Source organism: Papilio xuthus, unplaced genomic scaffold (genome assembly GCF_000836235.2).
Source record: "Papilio xuthus unplaced genomic scaffold, Pxut_1.1 DF826945.1, whole genome shotgun sequence".
NCBI lineage: Eukaryota > Metazoa > Arthropoda > Insecta > Lepidoptera > Papilionidae > Papilio > Papilio xuthus.
In genome coordinates, this window is record NW_013531704.1 from 1,614,447 (window position 1) to 1,635,829 (window position 21,383).

At 32.4% G+C, this 21,383-nt stretch overlaps 2 protein-coding genes across 2 annotated transcripts in view; one reads left to right on the forward strand and one right to left on the reverse strand.

Annotated features, from left to right (window-relative positions):
- The first annotated feature begins 165 nt into the window (after positions 1-165).
- On the forward strand, positions 166-5,806 carry Ns3 (nucleostemin 3). The gene is made up of 10 exons (XM_013317141.1): positions 166-378; positions 690-913; positions 1,168-1,389; positions 1,526-1,646; positions 2,003-2,551; positions 2,916-3,068; positions 3,625-3,766; positions 3,973-4,172; positions 4,275-4,363; positions 5,422-5,806. Exons 1-10 carry the CDS (start codon positions 283-285, stop codon positions 5,546-5,548), a joined length of 1,923 nt encoding a protein of 640 aa, XP_013172595.1. The 5' UTR covers positions 166-282; the 3' UTR covers positions 5,549-5,806.
- A 15,205-nt stretch (positions 5,807-21,011) lies between these two features.
- Positions 21,012-21,383, reverse strand: part of Hpr1 (THO complex 1-like protein Hpr1) — a 5,647-nt gene continuing 5,275 nt past the window's right edge. Inside the window, exon 9 of the mRNA XM_013316419.1 lies at positions 21,012-21,375. Coding sequence (XP_013171873.1) covers positions 21,121-21,375 — 255 coding nt within the window. The 3' untranslated portion in view covers positions 21,012-21,120. The remainder of the gene's footprint in view (positions 21,376-21,383) is intronic.

Below are 21,383 nucleotides of genomic sequence, written 5' to 3' on the forward strand. Positions count from 1 at the left end.
AAAAAACTAAAATGACAAACGTATACCACAGATTATATAAGTTGTAAGTACCGCTCCTTGTATTTTAAGGCAACTTTACTGTTATCTGTGCAAATCTAGATCTGAATTTGTTTTGTCTATGGTTTTGAAAGATTGAAATTAAATATCAATAAATGTCAATGTCAGTGTCAGGTGGCAAAGCATGTATGTCGTTTATTTGTATATCTTTCTTATTTAAATATTATTTAAAATATACGTAAAATTTATACATCTTCTCCTAAAATTTAATTATCTTATGTTGAAATGGGTAAGAAGAACAAAGATTCTCTGGGACGGGCACTTATAAAAGACAGATTTTCAAAAAATCGTCATCGCCGACATGTGGAAGACAACACAATGGTATATAACAAACTGTGATTTTTTATTAATTTACTATGTTTTATTAATAATACGATAATTTTTGGACATGAATAAAATGTATATATTAAGGAAAGATAATATAAGTAATTCAGATATTTTTGTTTAAATTAAGGAGGTTATTCTCCATTACATTTACATATAATAAGCAATATTTCAAGATGAATGATAAACATGTCTTTACAAGATTTACAGGAAACCCTTACATTTTGTAATCACCCAATTATTTCACTACAGATAAAAAATTCATCTACCTCAAATTAAAAAATATTTTTCTAAAATAATACTTTCAGCTGCATACTACAGAAGTAAATGATGGATATGAATGGGGTCGGTTAAACCTGCAGTCAGTGACAGCGGAGTCATCACTACAAGAGTTTCTCTCCACTGCTGAGCTAGCACAAAGGGAATTCATTGCAGAGAAACTTAATGTGAAATATGTTAAGTCAGCACCTGCTGCCGTCGAACTTGTCACTTCACAACCTAATTTTGATGAACCATTGACAGTACCAAGAAGGTTTGTGTTAGATTTGTAAAAGAATTAGATGGTTAACACTATCTTGTGTCATTTCAATACTAATATTTACATAAAGTTAAATCCATACATGCCTAACCTTTACAATAATTTACTTTTTCAGCTATTTAGTAAAAAAAAATGCTTATCTTTTTATATTAAATATATATGAAAAATTTTGGTTTTGGGAAATATTTTGGGTTGGACTAATGTCTCAACAGTGGAAAACCGCACTAATATTTGATATAATATTCTAGGCCTCCATGGAACCCAAGTATAACAGCTGAAGAACAGATTGGCCGTGAAAGAGATGCATTTTTAGACTGGAGAAGGCATCTCAATGAACTGCAAGAGAAGCTTGGAGCTGCTGTCACTCCGTATGAAAGGAATTTGGAGTTGTGGAAACAGTTGTGGAGGACTTTAGAGAAATCAGATATAGTTATGATACTTTTGGATGCAAGAAACCCTTTGTTGTTCAGGTAACGCCTTTTACATAATTTTAACTCAGCATGAGTTAATTATCTTCTTTAGAGTCATGGTTGTGACCCTGCAAACTAACATTCTTTTCTTGAGTTGTTAAGAGCCTTATGTGATTTGTTATTAATATTTTTACAGATGTATGGACTTGGAAAAGTATGCAGCTGAACAAAAATGTAAATGTATACTTTTACTGAACAAGGCTGATCTGACAACAGAGTATGTGAGGAAATGTTGGGCAGAGTACTTTGGAAAAGAGGTAAGTTAAAAATTCAATCCATTTATTGTATGAAAGTTAACTCACCGGGGCAAGTTAAAAACATCTGTAATTATAACTAACTTTTGAATCTTAATATGATGGTCCCTATGTAGACTATTATAAGTCACAAATTTGGGATTATAGGCCTGTTTCATGTTTTATAAATTAACTTTTAGATAATGTTATTATAGAAAGAACAAAAAAAAATATTTGTCTATTGTATGTTCGGTGTTTGATGTGTCGTAATTAATCATATTAATATTTAAAGTATTGTGTTGAAAAAAATTGTGTTTTAATCTTACTCTAGTGTACATAGGAGCCATCTATTACATTAAATTTGTATTGAATTCTTTCAGGGTGTATCAGTGATATTTTTCTCAGCTGCGAAAGCATCGAAAGAAAGAAAAATATCCGAAGAAGATGAACCGAATAAAAAAAGACAAAGTATAAGTGAAGATAATTCAGGCACGGAAACAGAATCTGATGATGATTCCGCTATAAATTCCGAAGTTGATGAAGTAAATCCTTTGAAAGAAACAGAAGATGATATTGAAATATTTAAAAAGCAGTTAGGAATAATAGATGAAGCGGTTACAAATACAGCATCGAAGTTAAATAGAATTCAAGAAACTTTAGACAAAGTATTAGAAAATTTGAAATTAGGTAAACCTATCGAATTTCAAGAAGAAAAACAAACTGTAAACGCAAATGAAACAAATAGTAATACAGATGAAATACAAATGCAGAATTCTCATGAGATATTTGATAGAGAAAAACTATTGGATGTTTTAAGGAGACTGAAAACAAGAAATTTGAAAAATCCTCCGAGATTGACAGTTGGTATGATTGGTTACCCAAATGTTGGAAAATCAAGTTCCGTTAATGTTTTGATGCAAACTAAAAAGGTGAGAATAATATTAACTTTTACTAATATGATAAATACAAATGTTGTCATGGATGGATGGATGTTTGCTTGAATGTGAGAATAACTAAACGAATTCTGCAGATATTTGACACAGATGTAGAACATAGTCTGGAAGAAATAAGCTACAATTTAAGTTTCTTCTATTAATAGTCCCGGGTGTCATCTAGTGTGCACATAAAAATTTTACAATGTGATCTTTTGAAACGATCTTTAAGATTATAAAAAAAAATGAGATTTAATCCTACTCTATATTGTCTATAATTTTGTAGATTTCACACATCAAATTATGCTTTTTTTAAACAAACCAGAATTTAATTGATGGTCATATATTTAAATGAATCCAGGTGAGCGTAAGTTCAATGCCGGGTCACACGCGACACATACAATCCCTAATGCTGGAGGAGGACATAGAACTGCTGGACTGTCCCGGTCTAGTGTTGCCAGCTTACGCGGTCGCGCCAGACTTACTGTTGACAGCCGTCTTGCCCATTGATCAGGTTATATTTTTTAAACTTATTTGTAATTAGAATTGGATGGCTTTAAAAAATATTTTTTTTGGCTCACATGTAATTTTTTTCAAATATTTTCTTATATGATTTAATATATTAACAATTTTTTATCTATATTAATATTATAAAGAGGAATATTTTGATTGTTTGTTTGAATTGAAATGCTCCGAAACTACTTAACCAATTTGAAAAATTCTTTTACTTTTGGAAATCTATACTATCCTATGACACCATAGGCTATACTTTTTATTAGATTTTTAGGGTTCCGTACATCATAGTAAAAAAACGGATCCCTTATACGATCAATTAGTTGTCCGCCCGTCTGTCTGTTAACACCCTTTTTATCAATTATTCGCGGACGAAGTCGCGGGCAACTGCTAGTGACTTATAATAGGTTTTAATAATTTTCTAGATTACATGTATATACCAGTTTATTGTGATTTGCAATCTTATATCTCTGATTTGTCATAGAACTATTGATTGTTAATAATTTTTTTTTTGTTAAAAATATATTTTTATTGGTTGTATTTCTATGTTTGTGTAGATGCGTTCTCACGACGCGGCGATGGCTCGTCTGTGCGAGCTGGTGGGACGACACACCTTTGAGGAGAAGTATGGTTTGCTGCTGCCCGACCAACAGGAGGGAGAGGGCAACGAGTACAAGAAGATACTCACGGCACATGCTTGTAAGTTACATCTTACTAATGCGAATATTTAGATGTATGGATGGATGGATGTTTGTTAAAAGGTAATTCCAGAACGTCTGGAAGAACACATAGGCTATATAATTATGTTTTTTTTAAGTTCCGGAAACTGGTGCAAAAATGAGTAATTATTAAATGGTTTCTTCAGGTTTTTTGATTTGATTTTGTACAGTAAGCATATTTTACAGTCAACCGTGGCTTCATGTCTGCGGCGGGTCAGCCTGACGTGAGCAGGTCTGCGCGGCTGTTCCTGAAGGAGGCTGCGAGCGGCCGCCTGCACTGGGAGCAGCTGCCCCCGGGGTACCAGCCAGCACCTCTCAACTACAGGATACAAGAGAAGAGGAACGAGACTAGAAAACCCACGCCCCGGGAGACCAGGATGGTTGAAGTGAGTGAAAAACATTTAGGTGGCTCGGAAACTCACTTATAACAGTTTCACACGAGGGTAGAATACTGTGGTGGAAAATGATATTATTAATTACTCTTTCAGGGTTGGCGGAACACATCCGCGGAGATTGATAGTGCATTTTTCGCTATGAAAAAAAGTACGTCGCATGTCAAAGGAAAACCTATTTTAGGGTAAGTTTTCTTCGGTATCGCTTATTTTTTATCTGTTAACTTTTTTATCTTTATATTCAAACTTAAATAACTATTTAAGTATTGCTTCTCCTTTTCTATGGTTATTTTCTGTTTGTTTTTTTTTTATTTTAATTTAGAATCTAACCATAAACTATAGCAATATCTAAACTTAATCACTGTCCGAGTTATTTCATATTTTCGTGGTATTTTTTTAATATATCTTATTATATTTGTTACCAAAATGCTTTTATATTTTCATTTTCTATTATAAATGCGAATGTTTGTATATTTGGATGGATAGACCTAGATGAAATTTGGCATACATATAGAATATAGACTGGAAGACGATAGACTTATTAAGTTTTTTTTTAAATTCCGTGCAGACGGAGTCGCGGGCGACAGCTAGTATATTTATATATACGATGTACTCTGTCGTTAAATCCCTCCCTCCTCTTTAGCCACGTCATAAAATAGTTAAACTTTATGAATTAACGCTTGGCCGCGCTCCAGAACTCCAATTTCCTCTTCTAAAAGTTTATTTAGGTTTCCCTTTAACTATAATTGATAATATACCGTCGCGACTTCACTTTCATCTGTCCACTTGTTATCCAGTTAACTTTTATTAAATCTTATTTGTGAATACAGTTAACTATTGCAGTGTTATGTTACATTTAATCGTTTTCTTTTGGTTAAAAAAAGTTTAGAAAACATTGAATACTTCTAAATCGTATATAGTTTTCATACAATATCGTTCAAATTTAAATTTGTTTAATCCGCCCTTTTGTTACAATATATATAGATTCAGTGAGATGTTTATCGTACTATAAAATAATTTAATTTGAAATCTTCCAGTTCAAAAAATAATACACATTTTTTTTTGCTGCAATCTGTACTTTTTTGACTGTCTGTTTTTCTGACAGTACTTTACTGAGGTATACTTTCGAATTTGATAACCGTTCAAACATTTTCATTGGCGATATAAATCTAATCGTTTTAATTTTCATCCCCCATAATTATACGTTTATCATCAAGAATTTTAATATATTTGTTTATCTTAGGATAACAGGTGGTCAGTCTGCAGACAAGCCAGTTGTCGGCAAACCCTGGAAACAAGAGAAAAAACACGCTAATAAGAACAAGAGAGAGAAACTAAGAAGAGTCTATGCCCATTTGGATGAACATTAAACTATAACTGAAGAAGAAATTTAAATCAAAGATGTAGCGAGAAAAAAATTAGATTTGTATGAGAAGAAAAGAGAAGATAAGAAAGAGAACTTTATTTCATCAGAGAAACGGTCACGACCTTTTTAATATTTCTTAAATTCTCTGTCAAATTAGTATAAATGTAGGTCTATTTAAAAATGTTGCTATACTTTTTCTTCATCATATTACTGTAATACCTAACTTTCCTATATGCATTTGTTTGTAAATATTTTTGGTATATAAGGATATAATAAAAGTATATAATCTTTTGTCTATCAAACTGTTTTATTTACCTTACTTTATCTTCATACATTAACTTACCGACTATTTACTCTTGTACTGGTGAAATGAAAAGAAAGGGATACAAGTAGGAAAATGAAACAATAAAATAAAAAAAAACTTACGCTTTTATTTTGTTTTTGTTACTAAAAAAAATTTAATAAAATTTTTTTTCAAAATCGGAGCACCAGGGGCGGAGTGAGGCGGTAACATACAAACGAATTGATAACCACCTCCTTCTTGAAGTCTGCTAAAAAAGATACAATTTATTGCGTGTTTATGAAGTAAAATGAGACGAAAAACACTTGGTGACCTAAAGATAATTTAAAACTTGTTTTTATGCTCCAGAATAGATGTTCTAAAAAACATTGCATTTTTAAAGGAATTTGTGTTGTGACCTAAATTAATAATATTACTCATTCATGTAAATGAATGAGAGGAGATTTAATCTTAATTAAGTATGAAAAAACATCCAAAACAATGTTTTTACTACTTCTAGTTATAGAAACATGCCCACGATGAACCTTACAAAGCAGACTAATATTTCAAATATCTTAATAAATTTAACGTACGTAAATCAAAGGATGACGTCAAGAAAAAAGCAAAAAAAATAGCTAGTTAGCGAAGCGTGAAACGAGCAATGCCGCGAGAGTAGAACAGTCATCCGTAACATAAACATTTCTCCCCGGCTAGTTGCGCAAATATGCGGGGAATTCTTATGGCGTAATACTGCCCCGAATCTCTTGATTTACAACGCGGTCGCTAATTTAAGACAAGTGGTCGGATTTACGTTCGCAAGTCGCGCCGGTCGACAAGCGAACACATTTCCGCGGTTCGCTCAAAGTTCAAATCTCTGTAAAACATGAAACTTTAGAGAGGAAATCAAAGATCACAGACGATATAACGCATCCTCTATTATGTTTAATTTCCGTTCAAACTTTTCAACAGATCTCATTTGTTTGCGTGTTAAAAAGAAAATGTAAGACGATTTCTAACATATTTTGATTGAAATCTTTTCTTTTTTTTGTACGATAGAAATAATGGTTTGTTAATAATTAAAGTAATATAATATAACTACATATTCCTATGTTATATTTAAATATGAAGTTCCAAAAAAATAAACATAAATTAGCTTTGTTTTTTAGGGCGACGTGTTCTAGGAAAACATTGGAAATTAATAGCTGCGCAACACATTCTCTGTCATGTCTGTTTAGAGTGTCATCGACATTGATGTTCCAAAACAGTCACAGACACGAAGGGTCATCCTTACCTTGAGGTAAATGCCCTTCTTTATTAACATAGATTATTGGACGATAGTTTACTGTGTGACACAACAAAAATAAGGGGAGTAATATTGTTGATATTTTTGCTTTTGTATTTATGCCTGAATCTTTTAGAGATAAAAATGGAAAAATTAGAAGGTTAAAATTAAAGTATAGAATAATATTTTCTTGCAACCATCGCAAGCTACAGAGCAAACGAGAACATGGAACATAATTATTTGATAAACATATAGAACTAATAAATAAACAATCCCACTTTCGAAGAGATCTGGCACAGACTAAACAGAGGTTTTAGATTTAGAAAATTTATCTGAATTTCGCTGCGTCTTATAAAATGCTCGAAACGTTTCTTTGAACTATTCAAACAGACTTCTCCATAGTGAAATATTTCACAGCTGTTGATAGATAGGATGGGCGCGTTGTAATCGTGGCATACCTCAATTCGTTATTGTGCCACCGGGAACTGTTGTTCTGAAAAATTACTTCTTTAGATTAAAAGATAATAAATTCACAGCAATAAATTGTGCAGTGTCCACTCATTCTTTTCAATTTAAAACAATTTTTAGAGGTAGATTTCTGTAACAGGAATACTGGGATTGTATTGTTATAAATTACTGGTTAATTTAAAAATATAATTGCAAACGTACTAAAATAACATGGGTACAACATCGTAGGTCACATGTCCAAGTCTAGGAAAAAACTTTTGATCGACGTAACACTGAATTGTAAAAAGAACTGCGACATTTACATAAAAAACAACACAATTAATTTATTACAACAGAATATTGAACTTTATAAAAATACAGTTTTAAATTTCTTTAGATGTGTTGAATTTCTTTTTATCTTGGCATCTTCTATGACAGGACGTCGACCTCGGAGTAAGTTCTCATAAAGGAGACCTTTTCACTTTGCTGTTGACATATTGTTACGCATCAGCAGCAAAGCGGAAAAAGACAGTTTTATGAAGAACTTTTGCTTCTTTCTTCTCTTCTCTAGTTCTCTCTTCTTTTTCTTGAGGCCTATACTAGCTACCGTACTCAGAGTCTAAAAGTTACCAAAAAGTCCTTGATTTATGTTAAGAAATCTACATTTAGTGATCGTATAAATAAGCTACTTTGGATGTATTTAACTAAATTACGAGTAAATTGTCGATGAATAATTGTAGCTTTTAACAATGTAAGGAGTAATTTCATATCCTTAAAATAACTGTTATTATTATAATATCAAAACATGCCCTCGTTTTACATTATATTGTTACAATATTTTGTATAGTTCAGAAGATGCGGAATTTCATGCGCGTCGGTATGTTATACAGAAATAACGTAAACAATTTCTGTTTATGTAAATATTCTCGCGATCTGCTGAACGTGAAGGACGTATGCTTGTTTCACACGAGGGTTGAACAGTAGAAGTTCAGCACGGCCACACACTGTGAGTGCATTCAAACAATGGAAGGCACTAGGTCCTAGAGAAAGTTTAGTGCCAAAAACTCATCTATCTCGACGAGAGGCACTCCTATCGTGGTTGCATCTCTCACAGTTTAAGTAAGTTTAAGTACGATGCGACAAAGATTTTGCGGCACTTTCCTAATTCAACCGTTTTTTTAATGTCTGTGAAAGCGTAACTCCGCCCCTCGAAAGGTTTTTAATATTGACAGTGGCTAATGAGCTTTGTGTATTAAAAATGGGTTTGACTTATGCCCACCGGGTCAGATGACTATCGCTCAGTACACTTTAACTATTGCGGTCTGTCTGCTCTCCCTCTGTGTGAAACTAACATTACGAGTACTAACGAGTTAGCATGGATGCTATCCACATGTCTGGGTTCGATACCCGAATGTTCTTTGTAAGTATTTTTAAACAATCTCGCGTGTGTGATGTTAGATATTTTTCTAAGAGTTTTTTTAACGAAGGGGAGTTTTATGTTTAGATCAGTTTCTCGAACATTTTTAGAATTGAAAATACTAGTTACTATGTTCTAGTTAAATTTAGATGAAAAGCTTAAATATAAATATTTACAAATGTATTTGAAAATGTTAAATAGATGAATCGGTAATGTGCGACTTACTGATAATTTCTTGGTAATTTTAAGAAAAATACGTATTTCGTTTTCATTACAATTTCGTTGGAAGTTCAAGATCGAAAATGTTGATGCATTTTAGAACTATTAACAAGTTACTTTGTCATAATAGTTATTAATTGTATTTATATCTATGTTACTATGTCTTTGTGAATAATAGACGAAACTTTCATTGACTTATCTTGAATGCCGTGACCAACGCGTTTGCGTCGACGAACTAAAAGTAAATTTCCACAGACCGCAAATTTCGCGTAAACTTGAGACGTTATCGGGAAATATTTGGCATACATTTTTATGCGTTTTTTAATTATATTTTAACAACCACTTTAAGCACTTTTACAGTTTCACTTTCTTTTATATTGAATAAAAATAGAGCACGTAAGAAATACATAGAAAATCTTCTGAGTATTCCGAAAATGACTATGGATGATAGAGAGAGAGAGATACAAAGAAAAAAACATCTCGACGCATTTAACGTGAAAATAAAAGATAAAGTAAATATTTCATTATGCATCAACTGTATTTATGTAACTGTATATTTAAAAATCCTACTAAGTAATGGTTTCACCAAACCACATGAATTGATATTTTAACGATTATTACGCCAGATGTAGCATTTGCTCTCATGTGGTTTCAAAACAAAGTTTTATTATACGAATCATGACATTTTTGCACACAAATAAACCGTTGTAAAATATTTAGAGAAAACAAAGCGTTTTTATCACCTGTATCTATCGACACAGCGACACTTTTATAGCCCGCCAAAATTATCACCATAGACAAACGTCACCGCGGAACGGAAACTTTTTAACATAAACAAAAGACTTACGTGACATTTACGATAGATTTAAAAGAATTTATAATCTGTCTCGTAGTGATCTGTAACAAAATAAAACAGTGTTAATTTCCTTAATTCATATTAAGCAAAATACTATCTAACCTCTTTGGTGTCTATGTAATAGTATGATGATAGTTCAGATTAAATTTATAAGTAGATTCACGCGAAATAGTTCAAGTAGGTCCAGTTCAGTTTACCTTTGTCTTGTTAAAAGTACATTAAACAAAATTAAAGCGAAATTATAAATCGTCTTGTTTTATATTTTGGTATCCCTCGCAATGACGTAGATTGCGTGCGGTGGGCGGCTCTGATTCACTCAGGCACGGCAACTCCGCAGACGCGATGGATTCTGCCAACACTCCACTAAAAAGATATTTTCGATGGCATAATTCAATGAAACAGATGAAACAAAGTTGCACGATATTTAAAGATCCCTGAATCCATGATTCTCTTTTTGCTCTACAGGGCAATATTTTTCACGGGTATTTGTTGTCTATTCCCTTGATCTCCTGCATCTAAACTGAAAGCACTTTAATTATTTTCGACATTAAGGTGTCATTAATTTTTTCTGTTTATGTAGTTTATTTTTTATTCTTTTTTTATATTACTTATATTTGAATCCCGGATGCCAGTAGCACCGAACCGATCATCGTGGTAATCTTTGGGGAAGGACTATGCCCAGAAGTGGCCGTCATATAAGTGAAAAGAAGAAATATAAGATAACGTTTAAATTAACACAAATAGTTTGTTACATTCTTGAGATTTGTCCTAAATCATGTAGATTTAAATCAGGCCTAGAATTAGCAATCGGTTCCTGTCTAAATTTATCGAATGTTATCAAACTGGACTTGGTCCAAAAGCACCTCTGTTACACAGGTGCTGAAATGCTTCAACACGATTCTTTTATTCATTTTCGAATCGATTTAGCATTGCATTTATGTTCATTCCCATTGGTAGGAGTAACGCAAGGTCAGTCTTCAAATAGCCACGAGATTCGTTTCAAAGCGTACGTTTTGTACCGACAAATTTATATCCAAGACTGTTTCACAAATTATCGATTTTCAAACGGAAGATTACGCAAATGATTGATATAAATTTTGTCATGGAAAATTACATGGTCAGGAAAATAAATTTAAAAGTAACAATATAAAAATACAATATGTTAAACGAGGATTAAAAAAATAACATTTTACTGAGAAGACAGAAGACTCGAAAAAGATTTTAACTTTTACGTAAGTTGGTAAAAACCAAAGGAATACATTAAAAAAATGCCGGTTTTGTGCTTTATCTGCAACCACCATAGACAAGCTGTCATTTTACGCATCTTATAGTTTAATGACCTTCCCCTAGGAGATAAATATTCCAAGAACGTCAGTGGCGGCAAGAATGTAGTTTACACTCGGCCTGGCGTCAATGTCCATAATAATAAAATGCCCACCAACAAAGAGACATGATATTTATAACAAATCTATTCTTTCCCTGTTACTCATTTTATGTTTATTTTGTCGGTTCCATAAAATAACCAGGTTTTACTGCGCTGGATTACAGGATACAGGAGGCGTGGTTTATTAATCGATTAATATCATACATTAATAGTTTCAAGGAAGGTAATGCAGTGTCGAACTTTGTTGTTTGGATATTTGATAAATTTAGCTATTCTCATCTGAAAGGCACAATATAATTTTTAATCTACCAAACAAACACCATATTTTTATCTCTGTTTTGTCACTAATAATGACAGGGATGACGATATGTTTTACACAGAGATTTTGGTCTCAGAAATAAACGGTTAGTGTTAGCTTGTTATTTCAACAATCTATATATAAAAAATCAATTGCTGTTCGTTAGTCTCGCTAAAACTCAAGAACGGCTGAATGGGTTTATCTTATCTTAGTCTTGAAACGATCGTGGAGGTCTAGGGAAGGTTTAAAAGAAAAATTCTAATAATTGCCGGAAAATAACTAAGTTTTTTTTTTCATTCCACGCGGACGGAGTCGCGGACGACAGTTAGTGGGAAATATACTTATTTTATTAGATAATTATATTAAGACAACAAACTTCGTCGTACTGAATGACATCAACAACAAAGTTATTTATGTATATTAAACTATTTTAGTAAAGACGTAGACAATAAATATAAAATACAATTCAGTACCGCCTTTTGTTCGTCAAAGACATACGCACGTCAATTTGCGTCAGTAATCTTACCACCCACGGCACTTGCAAACAAAACAATGTTATTGGCTACCAACCCAAGAAAACTAACGTATTAACTAATTAGCTAGAAGGATTTCCTTAAAAGGCAGCTATTACTTGTAAAATACTGTATACGATGATGTCGTCTAAAAATAATATTGGTAAGTCTTAAAGTGATAAGTTTTATAAACTTCAACGTGATCTAATGACTCAAAGTATAAAGCGAGGAAATAGAGCATGTTTTTGAACTTTAGCATCGTTTAGTTTGCCTATTACCGATACTCGTTTCGGGAGTTTTAGTTTTAATAAAATATCCCCTTTATGAAGATAAGTATTCATTTTTCATTGATTTTTATACTCTCCTAATCTTATTAATTATTTTGACAGAACTTCCTCATCAATACAGTGACCACCGTGCAGTCAACATGGACAAAGTGCATTCACTTTCAAGCGATTCAATAACGAAGTTCAAAATGTATAGAACTGCGGGGTTGGACAAAATGCATTCGCTTCGAGACGATTCCATAACGAACTTCAAAAATGTATTATATTGACGCAATACAATCACACGACTTACCGAAAGTTATTGTCAATTGACACTTTTAACGATTGCTATGGAATCGCTTCGTAGCGAATACACTTTGTCTAACCCTGATATTGACTTTCAATAAGTCACATGATGCTCACATGTTGAGGACGGCAGAAGTAACTAAGTCTTCAATGCGATCATTTTGCAGTACTTTTATCTGAAAAAACTATCTCAGTAATTCTAGTTGGGTAATCGTACCTCATAATTACACGTAAAAAGAATGTCTGAGATTTTTGTTCGATGTGTCATAGTTGTTAGAAGAATGTGGCTCATGCGTAGGCCTAACGACTTGCAATAGTCGATCCGTCAAGAGTCGATCAGTCAGTAGTTTACGAAAATAGCTTCTATCTCTTAACGTAAAGAAAAAACTGTTAATAACGCAGTAAGTAGGAAACAAGCTTTTGAAATTACGAAGAATTGTAGTAGCTAGTTTATTCACGAATTCTTCAATTGTGCGTATCTTACTAATATTATAAATGCGAATGTTTGGATGGATGGATATTTGTTTGAACGTATATTTAGCACGGCTGTATGGATATCGCTGTAATTTAGCAAATATGTAGAACATAATCTGGAGGAACACATACATAAGCTAATAATTCAGTTTTTTTAATACCGCACGGACGGAGTCGCAGGCGACAGCTAGTAATATATAAAACAAATTTTATAGTGTTAAGAAAAGAATAGACATTATTGATAAAAAGTTCTTTCCCGATTAAAACTAGAATACAATAAAAAAAATCCAGCTTAATGTATTGTAAACTATAAAGTACACAATATAGTCTTTCCACATTAAAAGAGGCAGTACTAGACATGTCAATCATTTTACCACACTTCGTTTGAAGTAAATTGTCACTTCACTGAGACGACCATTTCCTGTAAACTGGCTCATTAAGCTTCTCACTTCTGTTTGTTACCTGCGCCGCGATACTAGCGCCACAATCACCTAAATATGCAAATAGAATCCACATATAATTGGCAGTGGTTGCAGAAACGTGCGTCATTAACACTTCCGTTGCATTTGGCAAAACAGTGCCAAGGCGGAAGTTACGATAATTTACACTATAAAATACGGATTTAATTTTTTTCGATCGAAAATGCAATTTATATTCACAATCTCTTGTCTAGTTATTCGTAACAGAGGATATTGAAATTATTTCTAAACGAAAATTCTTCTATAGAACTGGAAAAAATGCTGCGAAAATCGATTAAAGGTGATAATTATGACAATCACCATTAATCCCCATAAATGTATATCACATTTAAGTCACGTCCAACATGTCAGTCCGGGAGTAACACCTCATTTCTAAATGCAGTCTCTATGTAATGTTAGGAAGGAACCGACACTGTGCCGGTGTATCGGGGCAACACTAGCATTGTTAAAATATCAACGTTTATGTCCCCTCACTAATCAATCTGACACTTGACTTGGTAACGAAAGCGCGCCATTCGCGCCAAAAGGATTCTAACTAATAATGTCTAAAAGTAAAAAAATCAATCTCGAAGTTCTAATTAAAACCAATCTTTATCATTGCACAGATAAATTTAATATATTCATAGATCGTCCATTAAATGAGGTCACACTGTACTGTCCATCTGTTAAAGGTACATCTATAAATTAAATGTAGTAGGAATAAGGCGTTATCATCGGCAATAAATCACAGAGCACCTAATTCTCGAGTGTTCAGCTAATCAAGTATTGGCAATCGGCCTTCGAACCTATTTGTCTGGCGTTAGTCTGGACCCTTGTTCAATTGTTGTGTAGTTTACATTATGTTTTTAGTAATTGACACCATTAAAAATGACACTTATTAGAATAAATTAAAATATATTTTTGGATGTTTGTCACCTAAGTAATCCTAAACCACCGTGCAGATTTTGTTGAAATTTTCGTAGGATATTATTAGGTTGCTAGAGAAGATTTGTACCCTAAAAAATCTAGAAAAACTGAAAAAGTGATTTCTTAGTTCTTACAAAGCATCTATCTAGAACTTTTGACTTTACCATTGGAAAGCCGGCTTAGTTCGTATTTTAAGAATGTAGTTCCTAGTACGTAATTTGTAACAGTTAATAAAAAACCTGATCTTGGTTCATTTATTTAAAAATAATATATCCCGCAAGTGTCGAGTCTCTCCATAATCACCTGTCCACATTAAAACGAATGGAGACACCGTTCACGCGATATTGACTATTAATGTCACATTTGAGACGAAATAAAAAAATACTAAGTCTGTGGTATGCCGGATTTATTGTTTTAGTAACAGCATGTTGACATGTATACTACTTTTAAATATAACAACATAGATTTTTTTATAATCTTACTAATACTCTTATCTTACTCCTTTTAATAATATATTTTAATAAATTATTCGTTTTTTAATATTTTATTTTATATCATAGATTTAAGACTATTCATTAGATTCTTTGTTAGTTTATTGTTAAAAATTGCATTAGTTATTATATATTATACTTATTACCTATCTTACTAATATTATAAATGCCAATGTTTGGAAGCATGTTTGTTAGAAGGTATCTTTAAAACAGCTGCATGGATCTCGCTAAAATGGCATAGATGTACAGGACATAGTCTAGAAGAACACTTAGGCTACTAATTAAGTTATTTCTTAATTCCGCGCGGACAAAGTCTTCAGTCAAGTCTATCAGATATGAAATAATATGAAAAGCTAAAATTAATGTATTTTAAAATGTGTCAGAATTCAATTTGAGAAAATTCCGGTTGTTTCGATTACCATAAACATTAAATTTCGTTACACTTGTATTTAGATACATTATTGTCTCTGTTTTTCATAGACAATGAGCAGCAACATATATTTTTTATCATGGAATTATTCACCATTTAATCTGTTTCATTTATATTAAAAAATAGTTTTTTAATTTTATTTTTTAAAACGTATTAAACCGAGACGATAATGCCATAGAATTTGATATATTGACGGATCAAAACCGGCTTAAGACATGTTGTTTAGTGATTTACATACACAGAAGTAGATTCATCGGATAGAAATGTTTATATCCACGGTCGGTGTTCCACTTTACTAAAATATACTTAATATATACATCTCGAGATCCGCCTGAAAAATGGGCTGCTGAAAGTCTGCAAAATGCCTGTTATGTATCGATAGAAAATATACACAATATTACATTACAGGCTCGACATTATGGCCTAGTTTTTATTTTATCACTAACAGCATGGAATAGAAACATCGATGTTCTATTTCAGATTGGACTTTGTACTACGAACGTGATACATTGCTTTTAAATTATATCGATGTTATGTTTATTTTTACGGCGTTGTACTTTTTTGTATAGCAATTATATTTAATTATACTTAACACAGAATTACATTTTTTTAAGACATGATTGTCGTAGATCCTGAGCTAGCAAAAGCCTCTACGCTGTAGACATTATGCTACGCGCGTTAGGGTCGCTACGCGGCTACGTAAAAGTTACGTAGCACATAATAGTCTCCGATTAATGAACTTAAATTTGACAAAACTACTACCATAGTCGCTTCCTCCTGTTTCTTTCCTTTTCTTGGTTGGTGTTAATATTAGTCTGTTGCTAAACAAGAAAAGAAAACATAACACAATCGTTAAAATCTCCGCCACACTAAAACAAGCTTTGACGCGTTTCCTTTTGGAGATCTTACGCTGTTTTACTAACTAGGTTTACTATCACCTTTGTCTGTTTACTGGGTATTTACCACGTTATTTAGGTATGTCCCTTTGTAAGAAGTAAATGACCGGAATTCGACACGTTCTCAATGGGGTTATTCTACAAAATGTCTGTTCAGTACTAACATTTCACATTTATTGAAATAAACAAGGTCTTCAAATGTAGGTTGAACTCAGTAGATTTATTTAACGAAAATGTGAGTTCCTGAAACCAAAATCACTGTAGAAAACATCACTTTCGTTATCTTTGAAAAAACAGATATACAAATAATTTGTAAAACTGAGGTTTTGGACACAGAAAGCTATAAGTAAGTAATAGTGTAGTAATAGTGAATTTAACCATAGACATATCCTTCTATCTTACAGTATCATGTTAATTTTTTATTTCGTCTTGAAAAGTGTGACATAAATAATATAACTGACACGTTTAATTTTACGTTTGTAAACGTAAATGAATAATAAACATTGCATTTTACTGCACATAAAAGGGTTTGCTTCAAAGATAATTTTATCGTATGCACTATTTTACGTTCTTTTACGACGGAATCGTGTTTCAGAATTATTACCTAAGGAATGTTTATCAAAGATATATTTATATTACTCAGATATACGTCTACTGTAAAAAAAATACATAATGTATACATATATGTGAAATAGGATTTTAATTAAACTAAGATGCTATTAAAAATACTAACTCAAAAAAAATAGCAGAAACTAACCTGAGAATAACTAGTTAAAAATTAATTTACCTTAATAAAGCTTTTGTTTAAGTTTGTAGCTTAGCTTTAATCTTACTAATATTATAAATGCGAATGTTAGATGATTTGATGGATGTTTGTTTGTAGGTATCTCCAAAACGGCTGCATAGGCTACTAAGATCTTTTTATACAGCGCGGACGGAGACGATAGCTAGAGTTAATAATATTAATTGAAAAGTTGAAACATGTGTATTACTTTATATTAGTTTCCTAGTGCGCATTTAGTAAATAAATTACCTTACAATAATATCTTCAGTTGGCAAGACTATTTACAAGATGTACAGTTTAATTATATTGGTATTTTATGAGAGCACTTTGTGAAAGCACTTCCTGCCTATAATAAACCTATTTCGCGCAACTGTTGCTAGGTTTATAAACTTCAAAGTGCATCTAGAGTCTGATTTTCGAACGGTTAAAACTAATAAAGTATGTTAGAATGTAGCAACAGGGTTATTAAAAAATATAATTTTTGTTCTGAAATCATAGTTTTTTTAGTTTAATTAAATATTAAAGTAAATCGTAATTATGAAAAATGTTTACCCTGCATAGACTCAGATTGTCGTACTTAGATATAGAAACTCAGAGTTTGCTTTTATTATTCCTCACAAAGGTGATTGGCCGACGTATGAATGGACTCGTTCTAATTCCAGAGTCAAATATAGTCCTGCAGTCCTTACATTTTGATTTGCCAATGAACTAAACTAACATAGACAATGATTGAATAGAGACGCAGTTGTCCAATGCATTAGAGGAAATAACCTAAAAAACAAACCCGTAAATCTTTATACGCTATTTATGTCTTTAACACAGGCAGTAATAGTTTTTCTTATCATATGATATAAAAAAAACGTTGCGACAAAAAATGCGTTCGATGATGATGATTTCTATATTATTATATGATTTCATTTTATTTAAATCTATTTTTCAACAAAACATGGTGGATTACAATATACAGTTTTATTATTTTTAACTTGGATTTTTTCACTTAAAATGTAATGATATCGATTTAGTATGGAAACAAGATTAATCTAAATATCCGAGTGCTGGTATTTAGTGAGATCATATCATCGTAAAAAGTTTATGGTTTGGCGTGCCCGGTGCGTCGGCATACAAAAATATCCTCCAACTTTATTCGCGTAAAGATGTTTAGTTTGAAGTGCTCTACAACCAATAAATCGTTTCAACTGATACGCTACATATGTAAAATACCGCACAATTCTTTGTTACACAAAGACAATACGAAGCTTAAATTATACTAAAAGTTCATACTTTAAAGTCTAAATTCTTTTGACTATTTGACTTTACATCAGTGTTTTCAAAAGTGCTCCTGCTGGACTCCCCGTAGTCCTCGGAAGATCAGGCAGTTTACTTCTTATCTTGCTAATATTATAAATGCAAATGTTTAGATGAATGGATTCATGTTTTTTTTAAGATATCTCAAGAACAGCTGGACAGATCTTGCTGAAATTTGGTATAGTTGTATAACATAGTCTGGAATAACACATAGGCTACTTATTAAGTTTTTTTTTCATTCCGCGAGGACGGAGTCGCGGGCGACAGCCTGTATTATTGTAAAGTTTAGGCTTTACAAGTATAAGTTGAAGTAGCAATGTATAATAGCATTTACCCGAAGCCATTTTCTGGAGAAGTTTACGATAAAATCTGTTTGGGAAACTCAAAGCTTTACAAAATATAAAATTAAATTTGTTTTTAATTTTTGTATTACAATGATAATAAAAAGGCCAGTATATGTTAAAGTTAAATCACGATTCTTGTAATATATTGGTTGCTAGTTGATATGTAAGCCGAACAAACGTTTCACGACGTGCGATAAATGAATGTTTAAACTATCTCACTGAAAATCAGATATGTTGTAACAAAAGATATATGATGACTATATTGTAAACATCTTTTATTTGTAAATATAAGCGAATGGTAATTTGTTGCAAAAGTTTTTCTTATCCTACATATCTTTATATATATAATTCTTCTGTGCGTGTGTATGTCACTGAACTTCTCTCAAACGACTGGACCGATTTTGATGAAATTTTTTGTGTGTGTTCAAGGGGATCTGGGAATGGTTTAGATTCACAATTTTCATCAAATATTAACTTCATATTAATGTATTCAAATTAAATACGTGTAGACAGGACAACGTCTGTCGGGTCCGCTAGTATTATATACAATAAGAGTTTTTGAAAAGAATCGATTAATGAATTTTGAAACTAATTTAATGGTACTTTACATATTGTTTCAGTAAAATAAGACTTTGGTATCTTTTGAACAATAATAAGTTTATTAAAAAATCCGAGATTGTAAGTTATTCTTAAAATCAATTTAACTTTGTTGAACAGTTGTGATTAAGTTTACGATACATACTAACAATGAGTTTCCTCTGTCGAAAAATCTGTTCAAAAACATGACAATATTTTTCTCATTTTCTCTCCAAAACTTTGATAGCAACATGTTTTTATAAATTTGCTTGGGCTATGAAATCTGACGGTAATAGGCACAAATAAACAAAAAAGCTTTCTTGATACTGTATTCAGAAGACTTAATTTCGCAGTCTAGTAATTACATGTGGTAAGGAATTTTTATAGGTTGTTTAAAAATTATAATTTCCTATAGTTCCTTTATTTTATTTTACGCAACAAAGTAATTGAAAATAAAACACACAAATTACAATGACATAAATAATAATTAAAATGTTGTTATTTACATTTCCCTATCAAGAAATTTTAGGTAACTGCATATATAAGGTAATTGCAAATTTAATGTCATTAAATAAATAAAAAAGAACTATATACAATTTTAACTATGTCGTCAATTTAAAAAGAAAAGAATGCATTTTGTGTATAAAATACAAGATATATAGCAAAAAATTGTACTTACATTAAATTCAGGCAGATATTCTCCGGGATGCGCAAGCGACGGCGGGCATAACTCGTGCGCACGCAACACAGGCCAGCCATTATAATTTTATATAAAAATATCTAGTCCCGTATCGAATCATAAAAATATAAATATTTTAGGATCGACCGCTCGCGATCTAAGCACGCCCCGTCTACCCATTGACGTATTCGTTTCAAACTAATTTCGGTGCAGCTATTCCGCGATTCTGTAAACACCGGCAGCAGCAAAGACGGCGTCCGGCGAATCCTGACCCACGTCGCGCCTCAAACTTCTTCCTTCTCGTCCAGGAAATGACAGGAAGGGGGCAGCGGGGCGGCTCAGCTTATACTGGAAAATTCGCAATCTTGCAAACTTAACTACACAGTCGCTAAATAACTTATTACGTAGTGTTAAAGACTATTTTCGCGTATCAAAGTGCTAAATAGAAAACTTTGTACGCAATAAGTTCTGTTTTGGGCACGCCGTGAGTCAGCCGCGATGAGGAAATGCGTGCAAGTTATAATTTCGGAGCAGCCGACATTGTTTTATACTTTTATAAATCTAATCCCCTTCAGCATCCTTTTATACGCCGATCCAGGAAATATTACCAATTTAAGGAAACTGCTACGTTTCCAGTATTTGTTTTTGGTTTAAACCTATTTCAAAAATATGTTTATAGATTTTCTCATCATTTATGCATCAAGAATACTGGTCTTTATGCATTATAATTCAATTTCTGATATAAAATAATTTTGCATAAGTCCTATTTAGAAAAGTATCAAGATGTCTCGAGTCCCTTCACTTTAAAATGCAAGGATTGAAATAAAACACATAAAGACCTTAAAATGTAACTATAATTATTTATTTAATGACTACAGAACTTCACTTGATGTACCAACGCTTCGTTAGTTTAGATTTGTGCAGTCTGCAGCGCTTCGGCGAATGTCATTTAGCATTCTTAAGAGCTTCGCAAGCCTCGACCAGTTTCAAACCTTCCATAATATAGAGGAGATTTTCCACTGACGCGTCTTCATCATCATCAAACCACAATTGCAACATATTCTTAGCCCTCGCTTCGTCTGTTGCGTTTTCCGTCTCAAAGTACTGTATCTCGTCAGGCTTGTAGCCTAGTTTTACAGCTAGTTTCTTCCATTCAGTTAGTTTAGTGGATACGGCGTCTAATTCCGCGGGAGATATCATTGTTACGC